This window comes from Bubalus bubalis, chromosome 9, assembly GCF_019923935.1.
Source record: "Bubalus bubalis isolate 160015118507 breed Murrah chromosome 9, NDDB_SH_1, whole genome shotgun sequence".
Classification (NCBI taxonomy): domain Eukaryota; kingdom Metazoa; phylum Chordata; class Mammalia; order Artiodactyla; family Bovidae; genus Bubalus; species Bubalus bubalis.
The window spans coordinates 85,567,638-85,587,548 of NC_059165.1; the positions used below are offsets into that span (position 1 = coordinate 85,567,638).

A 19,911-nucleotide genomic window follows, 5' to 3' on the forward strand; every position below is an offset into this window, starting at 1 on the left:
GTTGTAACCCCAACAGTCAAAATACAGTAGGTGCTAAAAATTACAAAGAATAATTGTTACTTTAATTAAACATATGCCACACAAGAAATTTCCAGAAGCAATGAACTATTCATTTATTATATTTCCAAAAATTCTGTCCCTTCACTTTAATAGTCTTTTGTTAAATGTATTTATATTTTACCTAAGTCATCTGAACAACTCTCATATATGTGCTGTATGAGCTTTCATGGAAATAGTCTATATGGTTCTAAATAAAAGTGTATATATCCCTTAAAAAATCTTTTGCAAGGGAGTAGGCACTTTCCATACCAACACAGTTTTTTCCATCTGTAGTTAATTCAAAGCCAGCATTGCAAATGCACTGGAAACTTCCATCTGTGTTCACACATCGACCGTTCTTACAAAGAACCCCATTCTGGATGCATTCATCAATATCTGGGGAAATGAACAATATTAGTCTTTTAAAATCACAAAAGCAATAAGACAATCCATGTAATATCCAGGTCATGGTGCTTCTTTAGAAAAATGTTCATCTCTCACCAGTTTTTTTTATTGGATAGGTAGGTGTAAGAAGTTCTACAGCCCTGACTTATAATAGCTGAAGGAGAGAAGAAAAAGAAAAATGAAATGGGGTGTACAGTGAATGTAGAAGAGGGTGGACAGTACAGCTAGAATGTAGCTGCTTCTGACACAGTGGTTGAAGACCTTAAAAGTCAGAGCAAATGAAACTGCTTATATGTGGAATCTAAAAAAAATGGCACAAAAGAACTTATTTACAAAACAGACACAGAAAACAAACTTATGGTGACCAATGGGGTGAGGTGGGGAGGTATAAATTGGGAGACTGGAATTGACATATACAGACTATATAAAACAAAAAACTCAAGGACCTGTTGTGGGCTTCTCTGGTAGCTCAGCTGGTAAAGAATCTGCCTGCAATGCAGGAGACCCTGGCTCGATTCCTGGGTTGAGGAGATCTCCTGGAGAAGGGAACAGCTACCCACTCCAGTATTCTTGCCCAGAGAATTTCATGGACAGAGGAGCCTGGCAGGTTACAGTCCATGGGGTCGTAAAGAACCAGACACAACTGAGCAACTTTCACTTGACATTACTTCACTTCAAGGACATATAGTATAACACAGGGAACTCTACTCAATACTCTGTAATGACCTATATGAGAACAGAATCTAAAAAGAGTGGATATATGGGTGGTGGTGCTGGTTGAGTCACTAGGTGGTGTAACAACTCTTGTGACCCCATAGACTGTAGTCCGCCAGGCTCCTCTGTCCATGGGATTTCCCAGGCAAGAACATTAGAGTGGGTTCCCATTTCCTTCCCCAGGGGATCTTCCTGACCCAGGAGTCAAACCTGTGTCTCCTGCACTGCAGGTAGATTCTTTACCGCTGAGCCACCAGGGAAATCCAGATATATGTAAAAGTATAACTAAATCACTTTGCTGTACACTGAAACTAACACAACATTGAAAATCAACTATAGTCCATCAAAAATTAATTTTAAAAAAGACAAAGCAAGGAGCTGAATAAGAATGGAATCACTGAAGAATATCTGGATTAAGAGCAACATGACAAAAACTGCTGGAATAAAGTGATTCAAGCAACTTCCAGTAGATGAATAGGAAATTTAAAAAGGAAAAGAAGGATTATTTTCTAAAAGAATTCTGGGATGAATCAGCAGTGAGGTAGAGCATTTGGACGACGCTGGTGGGTGTAGCAATGAAACTGCATTAAGAGCAGTCATGATGTGGTATTGGACTACGTGTGAGGTTCAAAGAAAACAGTAGCTGAGAACAACAATAAATCTTAACCTCCGTTAATCAGAGAGCAGTAATGCTACTGATCTTACTTGGAGAAAGGAAGCTGTAATCTAGGGAAGGAAGATATACCAGGGTTTTTTTCTGACACCAGATACCACACTGCCTGTGTTACATATGCAAAGAAGTATTTATGTTTGAAGAGAGCACTTTGAGGGTGACATGCAGTAAATCTGAAATAATGTAACAGCACTTATTTCATTCCATGTCTTTCTTGAATAAATTCACTTTTAACCTCAACAGCCTGGGTCACTATATTTCATGGAACATTTTCATATGTGAAAGCAAGCTGCCTTACCAATGCATGCTTGCTTGGTAGGAGTCCGCTGGAATCCGGCGTGACATTTACAATAATAGGATCCAGGTGTGTTAACACAATCTCCATTAGTGCAGGGATTTGATGTGCATTCATCAACATCTGTGAGCAGCAAAAGAAACCATTACAGACTTCACTCCATTTCTAGAAATGTTTGTTTAAAATACATTTAGGCCTCCCAAATTTGAGAGAAGGCCAGTCAGTGCTAATAGTCTAAATAGCAGAGTATTTATAAAGGAATAAAAATTCCTTTCTTCAACTACAGAGGCCCATCTGGAGAGTTACAAAAATATCACCTATTGGAGAATACAAGAGAATTTGCTTTAACCAAGAAATAATGGTCTTTCAATTTGAATAATGTACAATGATCAAAAGCATGAGCTTGGGGAAGACACAGCCATGAGTTCCCAGAGGCTAGAAAATGTTTATTATCTAAGTAATATGGGCAAGGTAATAGCCTCTTTAAGGCTTACTACAGAGTTAGAAGATTAATTAAAAGATTTTTAAAAGATATATATTTATATTATATGTTGTCACTTCTATTAGTTTTTAAAAAGACAGATAAATTATGGAATTTTTTGTTAACCATTTTTTGTGAACTCAACTATGTATGTAACTATGTATTAAGGCTTGGATAATATTTTGAAGCAAAAAACACAGGATAGTGTAAAAATGGAAATTAAGTTTAAAAAAAAGTTTATTATATTCAGTAGTTGCTGGTTTCTCTAGGATCTTAAAATTGGCACAGGGATTTTTTTGTATAAAATGAAGTTTTATGGAAATACTGATTCTGATCCTAAAGGTGAGAAACGTCACTACTCTCTCTTTAAATTCTCTAAGTCTTGATCAAATGCAAATTTATCACAGAATTCAAGGACTGTGCAACTGAATGACAAAGTGGACAGCAAGGATTAGTTAAATCCTAGAGAAATCATGTTTGTGTTAGAAAAAGCAATGCCCACTAAGTATTATTTTGAATGCCGGTGAATTAAAAGCCTGGCTGACTGGTTAGGGCACAATGATTTGCCCTTTCATAGACACAGAGAAGCCATTAACATATACAATTTCAGCTAAATTGGTGAGCACAACAGTAAAATCAATTCACAGTTTCACCATTTTTGTAAACATATTGCTTCTTTCACAGATATTCTTAAAAGAGGAACTGTACTCTAACAAACTCACCAACTTCATTAATACAAACACCTAGACTGAAAGCAATTAAACTTTCTCTGGTAACAGAGTGGGGAAAAAACAGAGCAAATAAAATTAAAAACAACAAAGAAAAGCAGGAGTAAATACTTTTTCCATTCATCCAAAGATGCCTGGCATCCAAAGATGCCTCCATTGAGACTCACATTTAAGCTTTTGGTTGTGCCAAAAGAATGAAGCAAAATGAGAAAAGACAGAGTTGAGAGTGTTAGTAAGCGTATCAAGTATGACTAATGGTCTGTGCAACAGGCCAGATCACCTTCAGTAGACAGTGCTGCAGGTCGTGTCTGACTCTTTGCGACCCCAAGGACTATACAGTCCATGGAATTCTCCAGGCCAAAATACTGGAGTGGGTAGTCTTTCCCTTCTCCAGGGGATCTTCCCAACCCAGGGATCCAACCCAGGTCTCCGGCATTGCAGGCAGATTTTTTACCAGCTGAGACACAAGGGAAGCCCCATGGTCCTAAAACGGTCCTTAAAAGATCATCAAAACTCTCTTCATTGCCAAATACAGCAGTGTTTTTGTCCTCTTTGTATTTCATTTTTTGGCTGTACTTAACACGCCTTTTCTCTTGAAAGCACACCTTTTCAAGGCTTCCGTGATACATATTTTCTAGATTATTTTGCCATCTCACCAAGATTATTACTAATGTTGCTAGTCCCCAGGGTTCTAGCTGTACTACTCCTGCTCTCTTTTAACTCTTCCTGTTTTTCAGCCTGGCTGCAATAATCACCTATATGTTGCTGACTCCTAAATTTTTAACTCAAGTCCTGAACACTCCTCTTAGCTTTACCCCTCTACAGGTCAATACCCAAGACACCTAAAATTCAACATGCCCCAAAGAGATTCATCAACCATTTCTTCCCAATCTCTGCCTTACAGCTCCTGTTAATGATGCCACCATATATCCAGTGTTACTCAGTGAAGAAGGAAGAAAAGGGAGGGGCAGAGACAGAAATCATAACATTTAGAACCAGAAAGGACAGGGGATTCTTTTTTCTTTTTCTTTCTGGCCATGTCATGCAGTATGTAGGACCTTGGACCAGGGGATAGAACCTGCACCCCCTGCAGTGGAAGCATGTAGTCTTAACCACTGGACAGCCAGGGAAGTCCCAGGCAGGGGATTCTTGAAATAGTCCAGCTCAGTAGTAGGTTAAGGAAGCACATGGAAACGTAAACACATAAGAAAGACAACTTGGAAATTAGTTTTACTTCAAAATCATATTCAGCCCTACTTGTTCCTGTAGTTTAAAAGCTATTTAAAAAACTAAGAAGAATGAAGGACTCATGAACTTACCTATGCAATCCCCATTTGCATCCTGCTTATAACCCATGTTGCATTCACATCGGTAACTAGAGACAGTAGGTATGCAGCGTCCATTTAAACAGAGATTAGCATGGTGCTTACAGATGTCTATTGTCTGGTTCAGAATAGCTATGAAAAATCAGAGCACAAATGATACTCCATCACTCCAACACGGATTACTTTCTTTAAAGTCCATTTTCAAAAGGATGTTTAAGTACATTATTTAGGTGTACATATCAAAAGCCTATATCATTCTGTATTTTATTAAAACTTTAATGTTGGAATTTAAAAACTATTCTTGAGACACATGGTTATAACTTGTGTTTGTTAAGTTATATATCTGGAAACTTTGCCCATAATGTCGTCTTTTTAAAATGTCAGGAATGTTCTACTGTACATTTGAATGCTTCCCACTTTTTTTTTTTTTGGTAAGCATGCTGAATATCCAGATATAGTAAACAGGCAATATGCCAAAAAGAACAAACATAACACTGTAAGACATCATTAAATATTATTAGCAAAAGCAGTTATTTTAAAAAAGAATGAACTTAAATGTCAAGCACACCAATGCCAATTCTGGCTAGAAGCCCACAGTTCTCAATTTCTCAAGTTATTCAACAAAAGAGGGCGAGGAAAAGAAAAGATATTTCATTATAATATTTGTTTAGGCACAAGCAAGACATATTCAACTTATTTCAGTTGAGAAATGGTTCTGGAAAATAATTTAAGGAGTGTATGATTGAGACAGCTACAAGCAGCCAAATGAAATACACTGGAACCAAAAAGAATGCTCTTTAATGGCATCATCTGGTCTTGGAATATTACCCCACTCTCACCTCTATTTTCAAAGAGAACCTGGGTCACTCAGTCTTTTCTCCAACTTAGAAAGTTTATGGAACATAAAAATAACACTTTACTAAGACTGTTTTACTGTATTATGCTTTAGACCTCGAAGTAGGTTTCTGCACACACACACACACACACCTTTTGGGAAAAAGGATTAGATATTATAATATCTTTTAAGGGGGAAAGCTAAAGAGTCTACACACAAAGTGAACACTCACTTAGTCCCGTGATGATGGGCCCCTGCCCCCCGGCCCCTACACCAGCTCCCCCAACGCCAGGAGAAAAGCCATTGCCTCCAGGAATGGGGATGAAGCCTGCTCCTCCGGGGCCATAGCCATTGCCATTGCCACTTGGGGCAAAGCCATTCCCCCCAGCGCTTCCAGGTCTGGAACCAGCACTCCCTGGAATCCCTCCTATTGGAAGTCCATCCAAGCAAAGTCTGCGATATTCCTCTAAAAGAGAAGAAAGTTCAGTTAAACACCAATGGATATATTTCTGCATAATAAAGGTAATTTGTCTGTTGTAATAATCATTTTAGGTTATCTATGCTTCATGATATGAATAAGTCAGTTATTAGCTTGATAAATGTTTTCAATGCTAGCAGTAGCAGGAAAAATACAGGTGCTTCAGGAAAAAATGGAAATCTATAAGCCATATTTTAACTGAGTTGCATACCCAAAGAATTGTCTATACATATTCTTTGATTTTATGTCTCTAAGTGCAACTCATAAAATTCCAGATATAACTTGCATTTGCAAGAAATTCACTTGAATAGATGGATACTAAACCTTTAAGTAATTCATTCTATATCTGGTTTTACTTAAATCTCCATCAGTATCCTACCTACACATTTTCCCTCTTTTCTTTTTCTAAGGGATTAATATAATTTAGAATAATTTTTTTTCTAATGTGGACTCTTAATAGAACACAGCATTTAGTAAGCTTTTAAATCTGCTAATTGTTTGTCCAAGTATCAAAGTTGAGGGAAAAATGTATAATTGCCTTATTTTCTTAACTGTTCTCAGAATTAGGGCACCATATAAGAAAAAATGAAAACTGTTTAACTCAAGTAATTGTTTGAGTATTAATATGACTAGGATGATGGGTTTCCAAAATTACACACTATGCATTACCTCTGGTTTTTAAAAAATTTTACTACTCAATTTTGGAATTTCAAGGATTAGAAATTTAGAAAGAAAGGCCCTTATTTTTTTTCCTCCATAACAGAACATACAGATGTGTATGTTTATAAGCATATTTCAAAAAGCTGAATTATTTTTCATACTTATAACATGGAGGCAATATAATAACATATTATCAATATACTTTTATGGGATGAACACTACACTTTACTATGCATGTTATATTAACAAGACGAACTACTTCTTGTTCATCTTAGAGCAATTTTCTGGTATAGCCTCAGCTACACAGCAGTTAATATAGCAAAGTGAATGACAGTGAATTCTGATTACAAAATTCAGTGTATTCTGAATTTTCAAGGTCATTAGAAAAGGGAGGAAATATCTCTTAAGGACTGGAGCACAATAAGCTGAGGGTATGCCTAAAATAAAATAAATGAAGACCAAACTTTGTTACTCCAGCTTCAAATGGAAGATTAGGTTTTAAAACTGAACTTAAATACTGACATTTAAAATAATTATTAAAATTCTTGCTTGTAAAATTTAAAAATAAAATAAAATTTAAAAAAAAGTTAATACATGATCAGCGGTTAGGGTTTTTCCTAATATTAACAAAAAGAATAGAATGAAGACTGATTGCAATAAACAATGTCACCCTAGCCCCCACAAAAATCACCCAAGTCATATTGAAGACACTAAAAGGAATGTAAAGATGATCTGTCTTTAAGGAAAACACCAAAGCACATTATTGTTACTAATTTTCCTGCCACTGCGTGTCCTGAGCACATGAGCAGCCAACAGCTCACCAGAGCCTCTGACGGGACAGGCTTCAGGAATGGTTCCGATGCCCCAGCAGCGGCCGGGCTCACAGCAGCACTGCATTCTGGTCATCCTGCCCGGAAGCTCTTGTGCACAGCGACCGTTCACCAGGCCCGAGAAACACGTGCCTGTTCTCTGATCTAAACGTGGGAAAAGAAAACAGAAGACACGACAGAATTACCCTGAGTCCTCACATCATTTACTGTACACGTTAGGAGATGCTGAGTTAAGGGGATTATTTTACTCAATTTCTATTACATCTCATTCTTTCCATTTCTATCACATTTATTCATACTTTTGTCTATTTACAAACAAATACTCACTGAGCACCTGTGCCATGCCATACCCCACCCAGGTGTACAAAAAAGAGAGGCATGAAGCAGCTATGAGCCCACATGCAGTAAGAAGCCACACCCAGACAGACAGAGAGCTCAAATGAGGGAAAGCAAAAAACCTATCTAAGCCTAGACTAGTCGAACAGTCACCCCCCAGACCTGCAGATGTATACTGTTGTTCACTACAGAAATTGTATGGTTATTTATTACACAGCAATACAAAACTGTCACAGGTACTATTTTAGAAAGACTGATCAAAAACAGCTCCTTTGAGGCAGTGACATCTGAGCAGACTTTAATAAGGGGAGAGCATGAGCCACACAAGTAACCTGAAAGCAGAGAAGTTCAAAGAGAAAGAAGATGTGTTTCACGTGCATGAGAACTGAGGAGTCAATGTGACTGGAGAAGAGAAGGCAGAAGGGAGGTAGAAGATTCTGAGCTCAGAGGCGTACGGAGGGCAAGGGCACGTACAGCCTCAAAAACCACGAGGAAGTACTTTCTGATTTTATTTGGAGCGCCAAAAAGAGTGAGTCCAGTTTCACTGCATATTATTTAACTTTTAACAAGATGCTTCCAAGAAGTTCTGTCCGTGACCACAAGAAGAAACACACACCACAACCATCAGGAGCTACATGTCACTGATGCAGATGAAACTGTTAACTATAATAATGCTATTAATAGGGAAGGCCTAATTTTTTTTTACACTAGATACTGAGTTTAAAAATAAATATATTATTTCCTTGAATGGTCCAAAGCTTACCTCAGGTTGCTTCCACGCTGTTGTTAAATAAAAGAATTAGCTTTAGTTAGGTATTATTCCATGTAAGAATCAGAATGCCTATCAGTCCCCAACAGAAACCCAGTATGACCGAGAAAGTACATAATTCGACTCATGCAGGCTTACTTAAAGGCACTGCAGACACTTTACAAATGTCACAATTTTTTTTTTTAATTGGAGGCTAATTACTTTACAATATTGTAGTGGTTTTTGCCATACATTGACATGAATCAGCCATGGGTGTACATCTGTTCCCCATCCTGAACCCCCCTCCCACCTCCATCCCCATCCCATCTCTCAGGGTCATCCCATTGCACCAGCCCTGAGCACCTTGTCTCATGGAACGAACCTGGACTGGTGATCTGTTTCACATATGATAGTATACATGTTTCAATGCTATTCTCTCAAGTCATCCCACCCTCGCCTTCTCCCAGAGAGTCCAAAAGTCTGTTCTTTACATCTGTGTCCCCTTCGCTGTCTCACATATAGGGTCATTTCATTACCATCTTTCTAAATTCCATATATATGCTTTAGTATACTGTATTGGTGTTTTTCTTTCTGACTTACTTCACTCTGTATACTAGGCTCCAGTTTCATCCACCTCATTAGAACTGATTCAAATGTATTCTTTTTAACGGCTGAGTAATATTCCATTGTGTATATGTACCACAGCTTTCTTATCCATTCGTCTGCTGATGAACATCTAGGTGGCTTCCATGTCCTGGCTATTATAAACAGTGTTGTGATGAACACTGGGGTACAACATGTCTCTTTCAATTCTGGTTTCCTTGGTGTATATGCCCAGCAGTGGGATTGCTGGGTCACCAGTTGGGTGTGGACAGGCTGTTTGTCATTGGGAATAATTTCATAGGTAGATTTCAACTCCCAAGAATGATCCAGGAAAGTCATTTTTAGAATATTCATTCCAGAAACCTAAAGTATTATATTCTTAAATTTACTTGATTTACTCCTCATGAATAGGATGAAAATTAAGATATGGAACTTCTAAACTCTTCACAGTAACCATTGTTACAAAATACATTCAGTGCTACACAGTATGCTGAACGTATTTGTCTCTTCAAGGATCTCTGAGGAGGAGGTGAACCATAAGATTTGGGAAGAAAAAGAAGAGTCATGGCCTTGAGTTGGGATACCTAGGTTTACATCAAAATATTGTTAATTGTTTTATTCTGTAACCATATCTACCTACTTCTTATTCATGAAATAGGGTTAATGGAAGGATTAAACAAAGCAATATATGCTCTGTTTCCAGCAGAACGATGTATTAGATACCGTGAGTATCCCTCCCCATGGAAACATTCTTGATAAAATATGAAAAACTACTTAAAAAAAATCATCTCACTGACATGAAAAAGGGGAAAAACTGAGTCTCAAAATGAAGTGAAAACAAGAATCTTTGGAAGTTAAGTGCACACCAAGGTTTCAGCTTTTTGGCTTCTGTAAACTCGGGAGACTCTGGTTTTCAACTCTTGATAGTTTTACAGAGGCCAGAACCTAAGAGATAAAAGCCCAGATTCACCTCTCTAATACAAAATGAAACAGGACACTCCCTCATAAAGCAGGGGTCCCAAGCAGCTATATCCTTGTTATATGGCTAATGCAGAGAAAAGCAACTAAGAGATGTGCCAGTTTCTACCTTCGTGCTAGATGGGGGGGTGGGGGGGGGGAAGACTCTTCCTAAGAAGGTGAAACCACAAGCTCTTTCTCACATAGATGGCTCTGTTGTCAAAATATTAAGTTTGTGTTCTGAAAATTTCAAAGGAGGAGTATTATATAAAGAGGTCTTCAGGTAGGGATATTCAAAGTACCTCACAAAAACCAACACAACTGAGGACTTAATACTGACATAGGTCTCAAAGTATTTCCACATATAAAGTTCCAGGAAAAAAGGAGTAGCTAACAGTAAAGTAACTAAAGAAGTAGGTAAATAAATAACAGCCAGGGGAACAAGGCTCAATGAACAAAAGTTAGCTGAATAAATAGCAGGTTTCAGATACTGGAATGGTCAGATCAATTTTGAAAAATCATTAATTGTTTTTAATTAATGATAATTATGGCACCCCACTCCAGTACTCTTGCCTGGAAAATCCCATGGATGGAGGAGCCTGGTGGGCTGCCGTCCATGGGGTCACTAAGAGTCGGACACGACTGAGCGACTTCACTTTCACTTTTCACTTTCATGCATTGGAGGAGGAAATGGCAACCCAATCCAGTGTTCTTGCCTGGAGAATCCCAGGGACAGGGGAGCCTGGTGGGCTACCGTCTATGGGGTCACACAGAGTCAGACATGACTGAAGCAACTTAGCAGCAGCAGCATTATATATTAATAACTAAATAACCTTTAATCCATTCAAGCAATTAAAAAACTAAAAATGTGAACAGAGAAAACAAGTCCGCAAACAATGAAAGAACAGACTTAAAAACATTCAATGAAATGTCTGTAAATAAAATAATCATAACTGAAATAAAACACTTAGTGACTATATTAAGCAGTGTACTGCACATAGTACAGTTAATGGACATGAGTTTGAGTAAGCTCCAGGAGTTAGTGATGGACAGGGAAGCCTGGTGTGCTGCAGTCCATGGGGTTGCAAAGAGTTGGACATGACTGAGCAACTTAACTAACTAACTACACATAGATGAAGAGAGAATTCCTGAGCTGGAAAAAGTAGCTGAATATATCATGGTTGTGTAGTTCAGAGTCAAAGAGATGGAAAATCTTGGAAAGAGGTTAAGAACTATGGGGCTGAGTGTGAAAAGGTAATTTACATCTAATAAGACTAATAAGAGTATTAGAAAGTGTCAAAAGCAGACAGTAGGGGGAGAGGCCATAGTGAACAGATATTAGTTTACAACTTTCTAATGATGTTGCAAGATAAGTTCAGATCTAGGTTGTCCAATAAATCCAAAGTGGGAAAACTAAAAAGAAATCCAGAGTTTGCACCACATCACTCTGAAACTGCAGAACAACAAAGAAAAGAGGTGAAGATATTAAAAATAGCTAGAAAAAAAAGATAGATTATCTGCTAAGAAATTATATTTAAATCAATCACTGACTTCTTAGTAGCACCAGTGGATGCTAGAACACAACAGAACATTATTTTCTGTATGCTGTGATAAAATAACTGTCAACCTAAAATTCTGTACCCCAGAAAACCATCTTCCAGAGGGAAATAAATTAAGGCCATTTTCAGGAAAACATAAACTGAATTTTCTACAAAAAGGTTCTTGTCTAAGTAAATTTTAGAAGAGTGTTTTAGGTAAAAGGGAAAGCAATTCCAGTGGAAGGTTTGAAACATATGAATAAATAAAGAGGGAAAACACTGTTAAGATACATGGACAAGTAATAAAATATCAAACAATAATAATAATAATGATTAATTTGTTGCAAATGAGGAGTGGAAATTGGTTGGACTTTTTTACCTTGGAAGGGAGAGACCAAAGTGTAACCATTCTAATGTTCTTTTACTGTTTATAGGTGGGTAAAAATACAGACAATTTTAGGCTTTAAGTTATTATATATGTATCCTCAAGCAGCCAGGATAATCACTAAAACCACAGAAATAAAGTATGTATTTCTAAACAACAGATGAAAAAGAATGGGCTGTGGAAGAATGGAAAGAGGGAATGAAAGGACAAAAGCCAAAATAAATCTAAAAAAGAAAGTGAGAAACAGAAAATAACAAAAAAGAGAAAGTCCAGGAAAAGCACAATAAACGAGAAGCAAAAAATGATTATAATAGAAATAAAACAAATGCATCAGTTACTGTAATACACAAATGAATTTAAATATCAATTTACAAGATAAAGATTTTGAAGCCATGTCCCCCCAAATTTAGAGTCAGGCTGTTTAAAGAAACATATTTAAAACAAAAGGAAGCAGAAAGATTGAGAGAAAAAATATCCAAATAGCATATAATTAAATCTTCCTCTCCAATTCACAAAATGCTGTGGAAAAAGACATTAGATAAAACATATCAAAAGAAAATATTTAGAAACGTATCAAGAGGAAAAGAAAGAAAATTTCAGACAGTCAATACGTATCAAAAAAGGTTCAATTCACTATGAAAATATAACACTTTTAAGCAGTCATTACCTTATAACATAGCATCAAAACATTAAAGCAAAAACTTAAAAGGCCACATGGAGAAACTGAGAAATCTACTACCAAGGTGGAACATTTATACAACTCTGTAAGTAACAGATAGACATAGCAGATAAAATCTAGTAGTTCTAGGAATAATTTGAACAGAACAGTTAACAAGTTTGATCTAACAGATATAGCTATCCAACGAGAAAACACAAAACTCAAGCCCACATAGAAGATTTTCAAATCAGGGGAGCCCCTGACACCTCTAAACCACTAATGTGTCAAATACACCAACATACTGGAAATAAGGTAATATGTTAATAAAAAAAAAATGAGTAGGAGCTGAACAGGAATCTGTATTAGGCTCAGAATTTGGAAGTCTTCAATGACATTGTGAGAGTTCACAAATGTGTACTTACACTGAACACTGCAATGCAAATAAAAATGCCTCGTAATATACAGGCACTACTACATTTTCCACTAATGTATATTCTACTTTGACTAGTAAAATACAAATTCATTTAAAATTATTACTAAATATCCAGTAGTTTGTTTCATTATGTATTTTTCTCAAAGATATTGGGTTATCTGGATCTGAAAACATTTTTGATGTTAAAGAGGAGGTCTTCAAATTCAGTAAACATAATTAACTACTATAATTAATTAACTATAATTAGTTAACTATAATTAACTCCTGTAGTTTGAAAACCTTTCATCAGTCCTATAAGATATACTGGAGGAAACCATGTCACTGTTGAAAGGACTGAGGGACAGGCAGAGAGGACTGGCAAGTAAATCATAACTAATTTTCATAAATTCTACAATTGGTCTCTTCAAGGAGATCAAACCAGTCAACCCTAAAGGAAATCAACCCGAACAATCATTGGAAGGATGATGCTGAATTTGAAGCTCAACACTTTGGCCACGTGATGAGAAGAACTGACTCGCTGGAAAAGGCCCTGATGCTGGGAAAGACTGAGGGCAAGAGGAGAAGGGGGGCGATAGAGGATGAGATGATTGGATGGCATCACTGACTCAATGGGCAAGAGTTTGAGCAAATTCAGGGAGATGGTGAAGGACAGGGAAGCCTTGCATGCTGCAGTGCATGGGGTCACAAAATGGGACATGACTTAACAACTGAACAATAGCAATAACATCGGAGACATAAACAATCTACTTTCAATCCTTTGCATCAAAAGCATGAAAATGAGATACAGACACCGTGTAGTGTGATATCTCATAGTTAAGATCTCTCCAAAAATACATTACAAAAGGAAAACAGTGCCTGAGAGGTGGGTTATTTCGTTTGTATCTCTGAACTGCATGGTCCTTAGAAAGTACTCTGTTGAAAATGTGCCATATGGAAGAATAAAAAGGAACATCCCATACAACTAAGAGTTGTCAAGACATGCCATCCCTTGAAATATGGAATTATTAGGGGCAAAGAAAGATGAGGCCTGTTTATAACATCATTAGAACAAATTCTTCTAGTGCTTGGTATGTGTTTAACTGCAGAACTGATATGGTCGTAAGTAATGAAAACATGTCTATTCCTCTAATAATCTCTTATCACCCTTGCTATACTCCCAGAAGAAGGTTTACATCAAGCCTTATTGAAAGCCACACTGAGAAAGAGGAAGTAATCCATCTTCTCTGATTAAAATATAAATCTACCTTGAAACAAAATAATGGTACTCTTATCAGAGTTTGTTTCATGGCTTGACATTTAGTGTAAACTTGATTTAAAAGAACTAACAGTTAGTTATACAATGTGATGAAAACTTGGTAAAAGATGGGGGAGGTTGTACCTTGAAAAAATACATCTCTTGTTGAATGAGCTTAGCTCGTTAAAAATGAAGGGGTCAACCAGAAAGCCATGATGAGGTGAGCTCAAGTCAGAAGACTAGTGATAGTATGTGTTCAATAGATAAAAAAAATCATGGCCTCAGACTTCATCCCCTGATTCTGCAGGCCTGCACTTGCTTCTCTGAGGGTCTGGCGTCAACCTGAGTTCCATTTGACTAATTCTGCAGATTCTTGCTATTTCTAAAATACTTGCATGTTGCTTTCATGTTGCCATCATACACGACTAACTAGAACTAGGAAGAATGAATGAGAAAGAACCACTGTGGCTCCTTGGTTTACTTCTTCCTTTAAGCAGTGGAATTTTTCTTCCTCATCACCTAACTTTCTCTTTCAAGGACATTCTTTCTTAATTAAAACTATGCCCCCTGACTGACCAGTCACTTTTATATGATTTTTCTGATTAAAACTAAAATGCTATATAGTGTATGGTTTCATCCCTGTCTCCTCTACCCCTTTTCAGTTCATTTTAGCCACTCAGTCGTGTCAAACTCTTTGCAACACCATGGACTGCAGCACACCAGGCCTCCCTGTCCATCACCAACTCCCAGAGTTTACTCAAATGCATGTTCATTAAGTCAGTGATGCCTTCCAACCATCTCATTCTCTGTCAACCCCTTCTCTTCCTACCTTCAATCTTTCCCAGCATCAGGGTCTTTTCAAATACTTTCAAAAAGTATTGGAGTTTCGGCTTCAACATCAGTCCTTCCAATGAATATTCAGGACTGATTTCCTTTAGGATGGACTGGTTGGATCTTGATGTCCAGAGGATTCTCAAGAGTCTTCTACAACACCACAGTTCAAAAGCATTTATTCTTCGGCACTCAGCTTTCTTTATAGAGTCCAACTCTCACATCCATACATGACTACTGGAAAAACCATAGCCTTGACTAGCCGGACCTTTGTTGGCAAAGAAATGTCTCTGCTTTTGAATAAGCTGTCATAGCCAAGAGCAAGCATCTTTTAATTTCATGACTGCAGTCACCATCTACAGTGATTTTGGAGCCAGAAAAAAATAAAGTTCTCACTGTTTGCACTGTTTCCCCATCTATTTCCCATGAAGTGATGGGACCAGATGCCATGATCTTAATTTTCTGAATGTTGAGTTTTAAGCCAACTTTTTCACTCTCCTCTTTCACTTTCATCAAGAGGCTCTTTAGTTCTTCTTTGCTTTCTGCCATAAGGGAGGTATCATCTGCATATCTTAGGGTATTGATATTTCTCCTGGCAATCTTGATTCCAGCTTGTACTTCATCCAGTCCAGCATTTCTCATAATGTATTATGCAAAGAAGCTAAATAAGCAGGGTAACAATATACAGCCTTGACGTACTCCTTTCCTGATTTGGAACCAGTCTGTTGTTTCATGTCCAGTTCTAACTGTTGTTTCTTGACCTGCATACAGATTTCTCAGAAGGCAGGTCAAGTTGTCTGGTATTTCCACCTCTTGAAGAATTTCCCACAGTTTGTGGTGATCCATACAGTCAAAGGCTTTGGCATAGTCAATAAAGCAGAAGTAGATATTTTTCTGGAACTCCCTTGCTTTTTCCATGACCCAGCAGATGTTGGCAATTTGATCTCTGGTTCCTCTGCCTTTTCTAAATACAGCTTGAACATCTGGAAGTTCACAGTTCACATATTGCTGAAGCCTGGCATGGAGAATTTTGAGCATTACTTTACTAGTATGTGAGATGAGTGCAATTGTGTGGTAGTTTGAGGATTCTTTGGCATTGCCTTTCTTTGGGATCAGAATGAAAACTGACCTTTTCCAGTCCTGTGGCCACTGCTGAGTTTTCCAAATTTGCTGGCATATTGAGTGCAGCACTTTCACAGCATCATCTTTCAGGATTTGGAATAGCTCAACTGGAATTCCATCACCTCCACTAGCTTTGTTTGTAGTGATGCTTCCTAATGCCCACTTAACTTCGCATTCCAGAATGTCTGGCTCTAGGTGAGTGATCACACCATCATGATTATCTGCATCATGAATATCTTTTTTGCACAGTTCTGTGTATTCTTGTCACCTCTTCTTAATATCTTCTGCTTCTGTTAGGTCCATACCATTTCTGTCCTTTATTGTCCCATCTTTGCATGAAAAGTTCCCTTGGTATCTCTAGTCTTTCCCATTCTATTGTTTTCATCTATTTCTTTGCATTGATCACTGAGGAAGGCTTTCTTTTCTCTCCTTGCTATTTGGAACTCTGCATTCAAATGGGTATATCTTTCCTTTTCTCCTTTGTCTTTCACTTCTCTTCTTTTCAGAGCTGTTTGTAAGGACTCCTCAGACCATTCTGCCTTTTTGCATTTCTTTTTCTTAGAGATGGTTTTGATCACTGCCTCCTGTACAATGTCACGAATCTGCATCCATAGTTCTTCAGGCACTCTGTCTATCAGATCTAGGCCCTTAAATCTATTTCTCACTTCTACTGTATAATCATAAGGGATGTGATTTAGGTCATATCTGAATGGTCTAGTGGTTTTTCCTACTTTCTTCAATTTAAGTCTGAATTTGGCAATAAGGAGTTCATGGTCTGAGCCACAGTCAGCTCCTGGTCTTGTTTTTGCTGACTGTATAGAGCTTCTCCGTCTTTAGCTGCAAAGAATATAATCAATCTGATTTCGGTGTTGACCATCTTTTGATGTCCATGTGTAGAGTCTTCTCTTGTGTTGTTGGAAGAGAGTGTTTGCTATGACTAGTGCGTTCTCTTGGCAAACTCTCTTAGCATTTGCCCTTCTGTATTCCAAGGCCAAATTTGCCCGTTACTCCAGGTAATTAATTCTTGACTTCCTTCTTTTGCATTCCAGTCCCCTATAATGAAAAGGACATCTTTTGGGGGTGTTAGTTCTAGAAGGTCTTGTAGGTCTTCACAGAACTGTTCAACTTCAGCTTCTTAAGCATTATTGGTTGGGCATAGACTTGGATTACTGTGATATTAGTTAAACATATTTAGGTGTTTGGGGTTATCCTTCAAGCATTTGCAAATGCATGCATGCATGTAACGCAGGCAATCAACATCCATCATCACACAGAGTGCTGCACAGGGACAGCATATCCTGATCACCACTCTATATATCACTCTCTAAAGATCTTCCTCATTTCTCTTAAAGAGATTTCCCCCATTGATTTTTGTCTCTGTGCTGCTCACAATTCTTCATGGGCTCTCATAGTCCTCAGGATCAAGCTGAAACTTCTTAGAAAGGCAGTTAAGAGCCTCAGCAATAGAATCTTCATCTTAACCCATCTTCAACCACTTTCTTACTTAGCTCTCCTCCCCAGGCGACTCTTCCCACTGCCTCCCACGTCTACTCACTTTCAGCATCTGCAGTGCTGCTCAGGCCTTTCTCTTTGCTCAGCACAGTCCAATTGCTGTGCTCCCACCCATCTTTCAAGGTCTGTATCTTATCAGTGCTCACTTTCAAGAGAATTTTAACTATGACAGTCAGGCCTTTCTTTTGGATTTACAGCATTTATTGGCTAAGGAATTATTTAGCAATTAATTACCCACTGCCTCCAACTTTCTCTTATATTTTTATTTTTCACATTATGTTTTCTTGAGAATACTCCATGGCAATATTGTGCACTGAAATGTCTGTAAAGCTCAAGGAAATCCACTAGGATATTGTGGCAACGTCACATTACCTTAAGGACTTTTAAATGCTTACTCTCCATTTTCTGAACTTTGCTTGTTGCTGACTGGCACTTCTGAATTACCCATGTAGGGTCCCTGCTAGTTCTGTGTGCACAGCGATAGCTGGCACATTAACTTGGATACAGAATCTGTTCACTGCTGCCTGTCAATCGGGCTTCCCTGGTGGCTCCGAAGGTAAAGAATCTACATGCAATGCAGGAAGACACAGGAGATGTGGGTTAGATCGCTGGGTCGGGAAGATCTCCTGGAGAAGGGCATGGCACTCCAGTATTCTTGCCTGGAGAATTCCACAGAGGAGCCTGGTAGGCTCCATGGGGTTGAAATGAGTTGCAAAGAGCCTGTCAATCATCACGGACTCATTGTTGACTGCCAGTCACTCTTCTTGCCTCCACTGCAACGTGGAAATGAAGTATTAATAATGTCATGAACATTAAAATGATATAAGGGTAATTAAGTTGTGCTATGAAAAATGCTTCATTGTCTTCTTCCATTACATTTTAACATTGTAATTAATTTCTTAATTTCATTGAATAATAAAGAACATGAAATTTTCAAAAAAAAAGAAAAAAATTAGGTATGGGTCTACTTTTTTTGGAAATGACATCTCTTAGTAATCTTTGTTAAAAAGGAGGGCTGTTTCCTGGACATTTTAAAAAACTTGATGGAAAACATAAAATAAAAACAAATTAAGAATTTCATTTTTACACTTAGCATAAAACGAAATGAGAAAACTATCCCATTTTATAATTTAAATGACCATTAAACTGTCCTGCCATATGAGGGTATTTCTTACACATAGAGAAAAAGGAAGCTTATTGTTTCCTTATAATGTTGTAAATATTCAGGGTGTTTTGACTAACTAAGGAATCGGGGCAGCATTCAGTATGTGCTGCACTTAGAATAAAGCTGCAGATAACATGCAGTTTCCTGCTCAAGAAAAAAATTTTGAGAGCATCCAGCTCATTATTGTTAGCATATATATGGTTACAAAACAAATAGCATGGAAATACTTATGACATATATAATTTAATCATAAATAAATTCCATCTAACAAAATACAGACTCAGATTTTAAAAAAAATCAAAATCAAAGATCTCTTACCTATTAAAATTTTAGGCTTATTTTTTTCTTATGTGGAAAACATAAACTTATTCCAAATGAAACATAGTTAAATTCAAAAAATTTTTCAGCTGCTTACTTAATTTTAACATTGGTTTTGCAATTTTGGAATGTCATTCTCCCCTCCTTAGGGGCTTTCCTCTGTTTCTCGGTCTGGATATTGATACTGAAATGAGTGCAGACTCCTGGTTAGCATGGGACTCATGTGCCACAGCTCCTGGAGCTCAAGCAAGCTCTCTCACATTCTGAGCATTGGAGACCATAACTCAGTGCCATCACATATCTCCAGCAGTCAAAGGATGCAAAGAAGCTATTAATTAATATTAATGAAATTCTTATGTTCAATCCCATCTCATTCATTTGCTGGTTTGCCTCTTCATTCAGAAAAAGATTTACTGAGCCCAAACTTCTATGGAAAGGACCGTATCAGGTCCCGAGGACAAAAAGCTGCATAAGGTAGGACCTAATGGTGCTTACAGTCTGGCCAATGAGTAGAGCAAAAATACTTGTGACACTGTGATAAACCCAGAAATGAAAGAAAGTAAAAAATATTATGGGAAGGGCCAACTGACTTTGTCCAAGAAGTAAAT

The 19,911-nt window shown here is 37.6% G+C and overlaps 1 protein-coding gene across 1 annotated transcript in view; it reads right to left on the reverse strand.

Moving 5' to 3' along the window:
• The window catches only part of FBN2 (fibrillin 2), a 225,342-nt gene that overhangs the window by 100,735 nt on the left and 104,696 nt on the right, over positions 1-19,911 (reverse strand). Inside the window, exons 9-13 of the mRNA XM_045166621.1 lie at positions 7,455-7,607; positions 5,728-5,961; positions 4,655-4,792; positions 2,130-2,249; positions 310-435 (exon numbers count right to left, since the gene is read on the reverse strand). Of these exons, the coding sequence (XP_045022556.1) occupies positions 310-435; positions 2,130-2,249; positions 4,655-4,792; positions 5,728-5,961; positions 7,455-7,607 (771 nt within the window). The remainder of the gene's footprint in view (positions 1-309; positions 436-2,129; positions 2,250-4,654; positions 4,793-5,727; positions 5,962-7,454; positions 7,608-19,911) is intronic.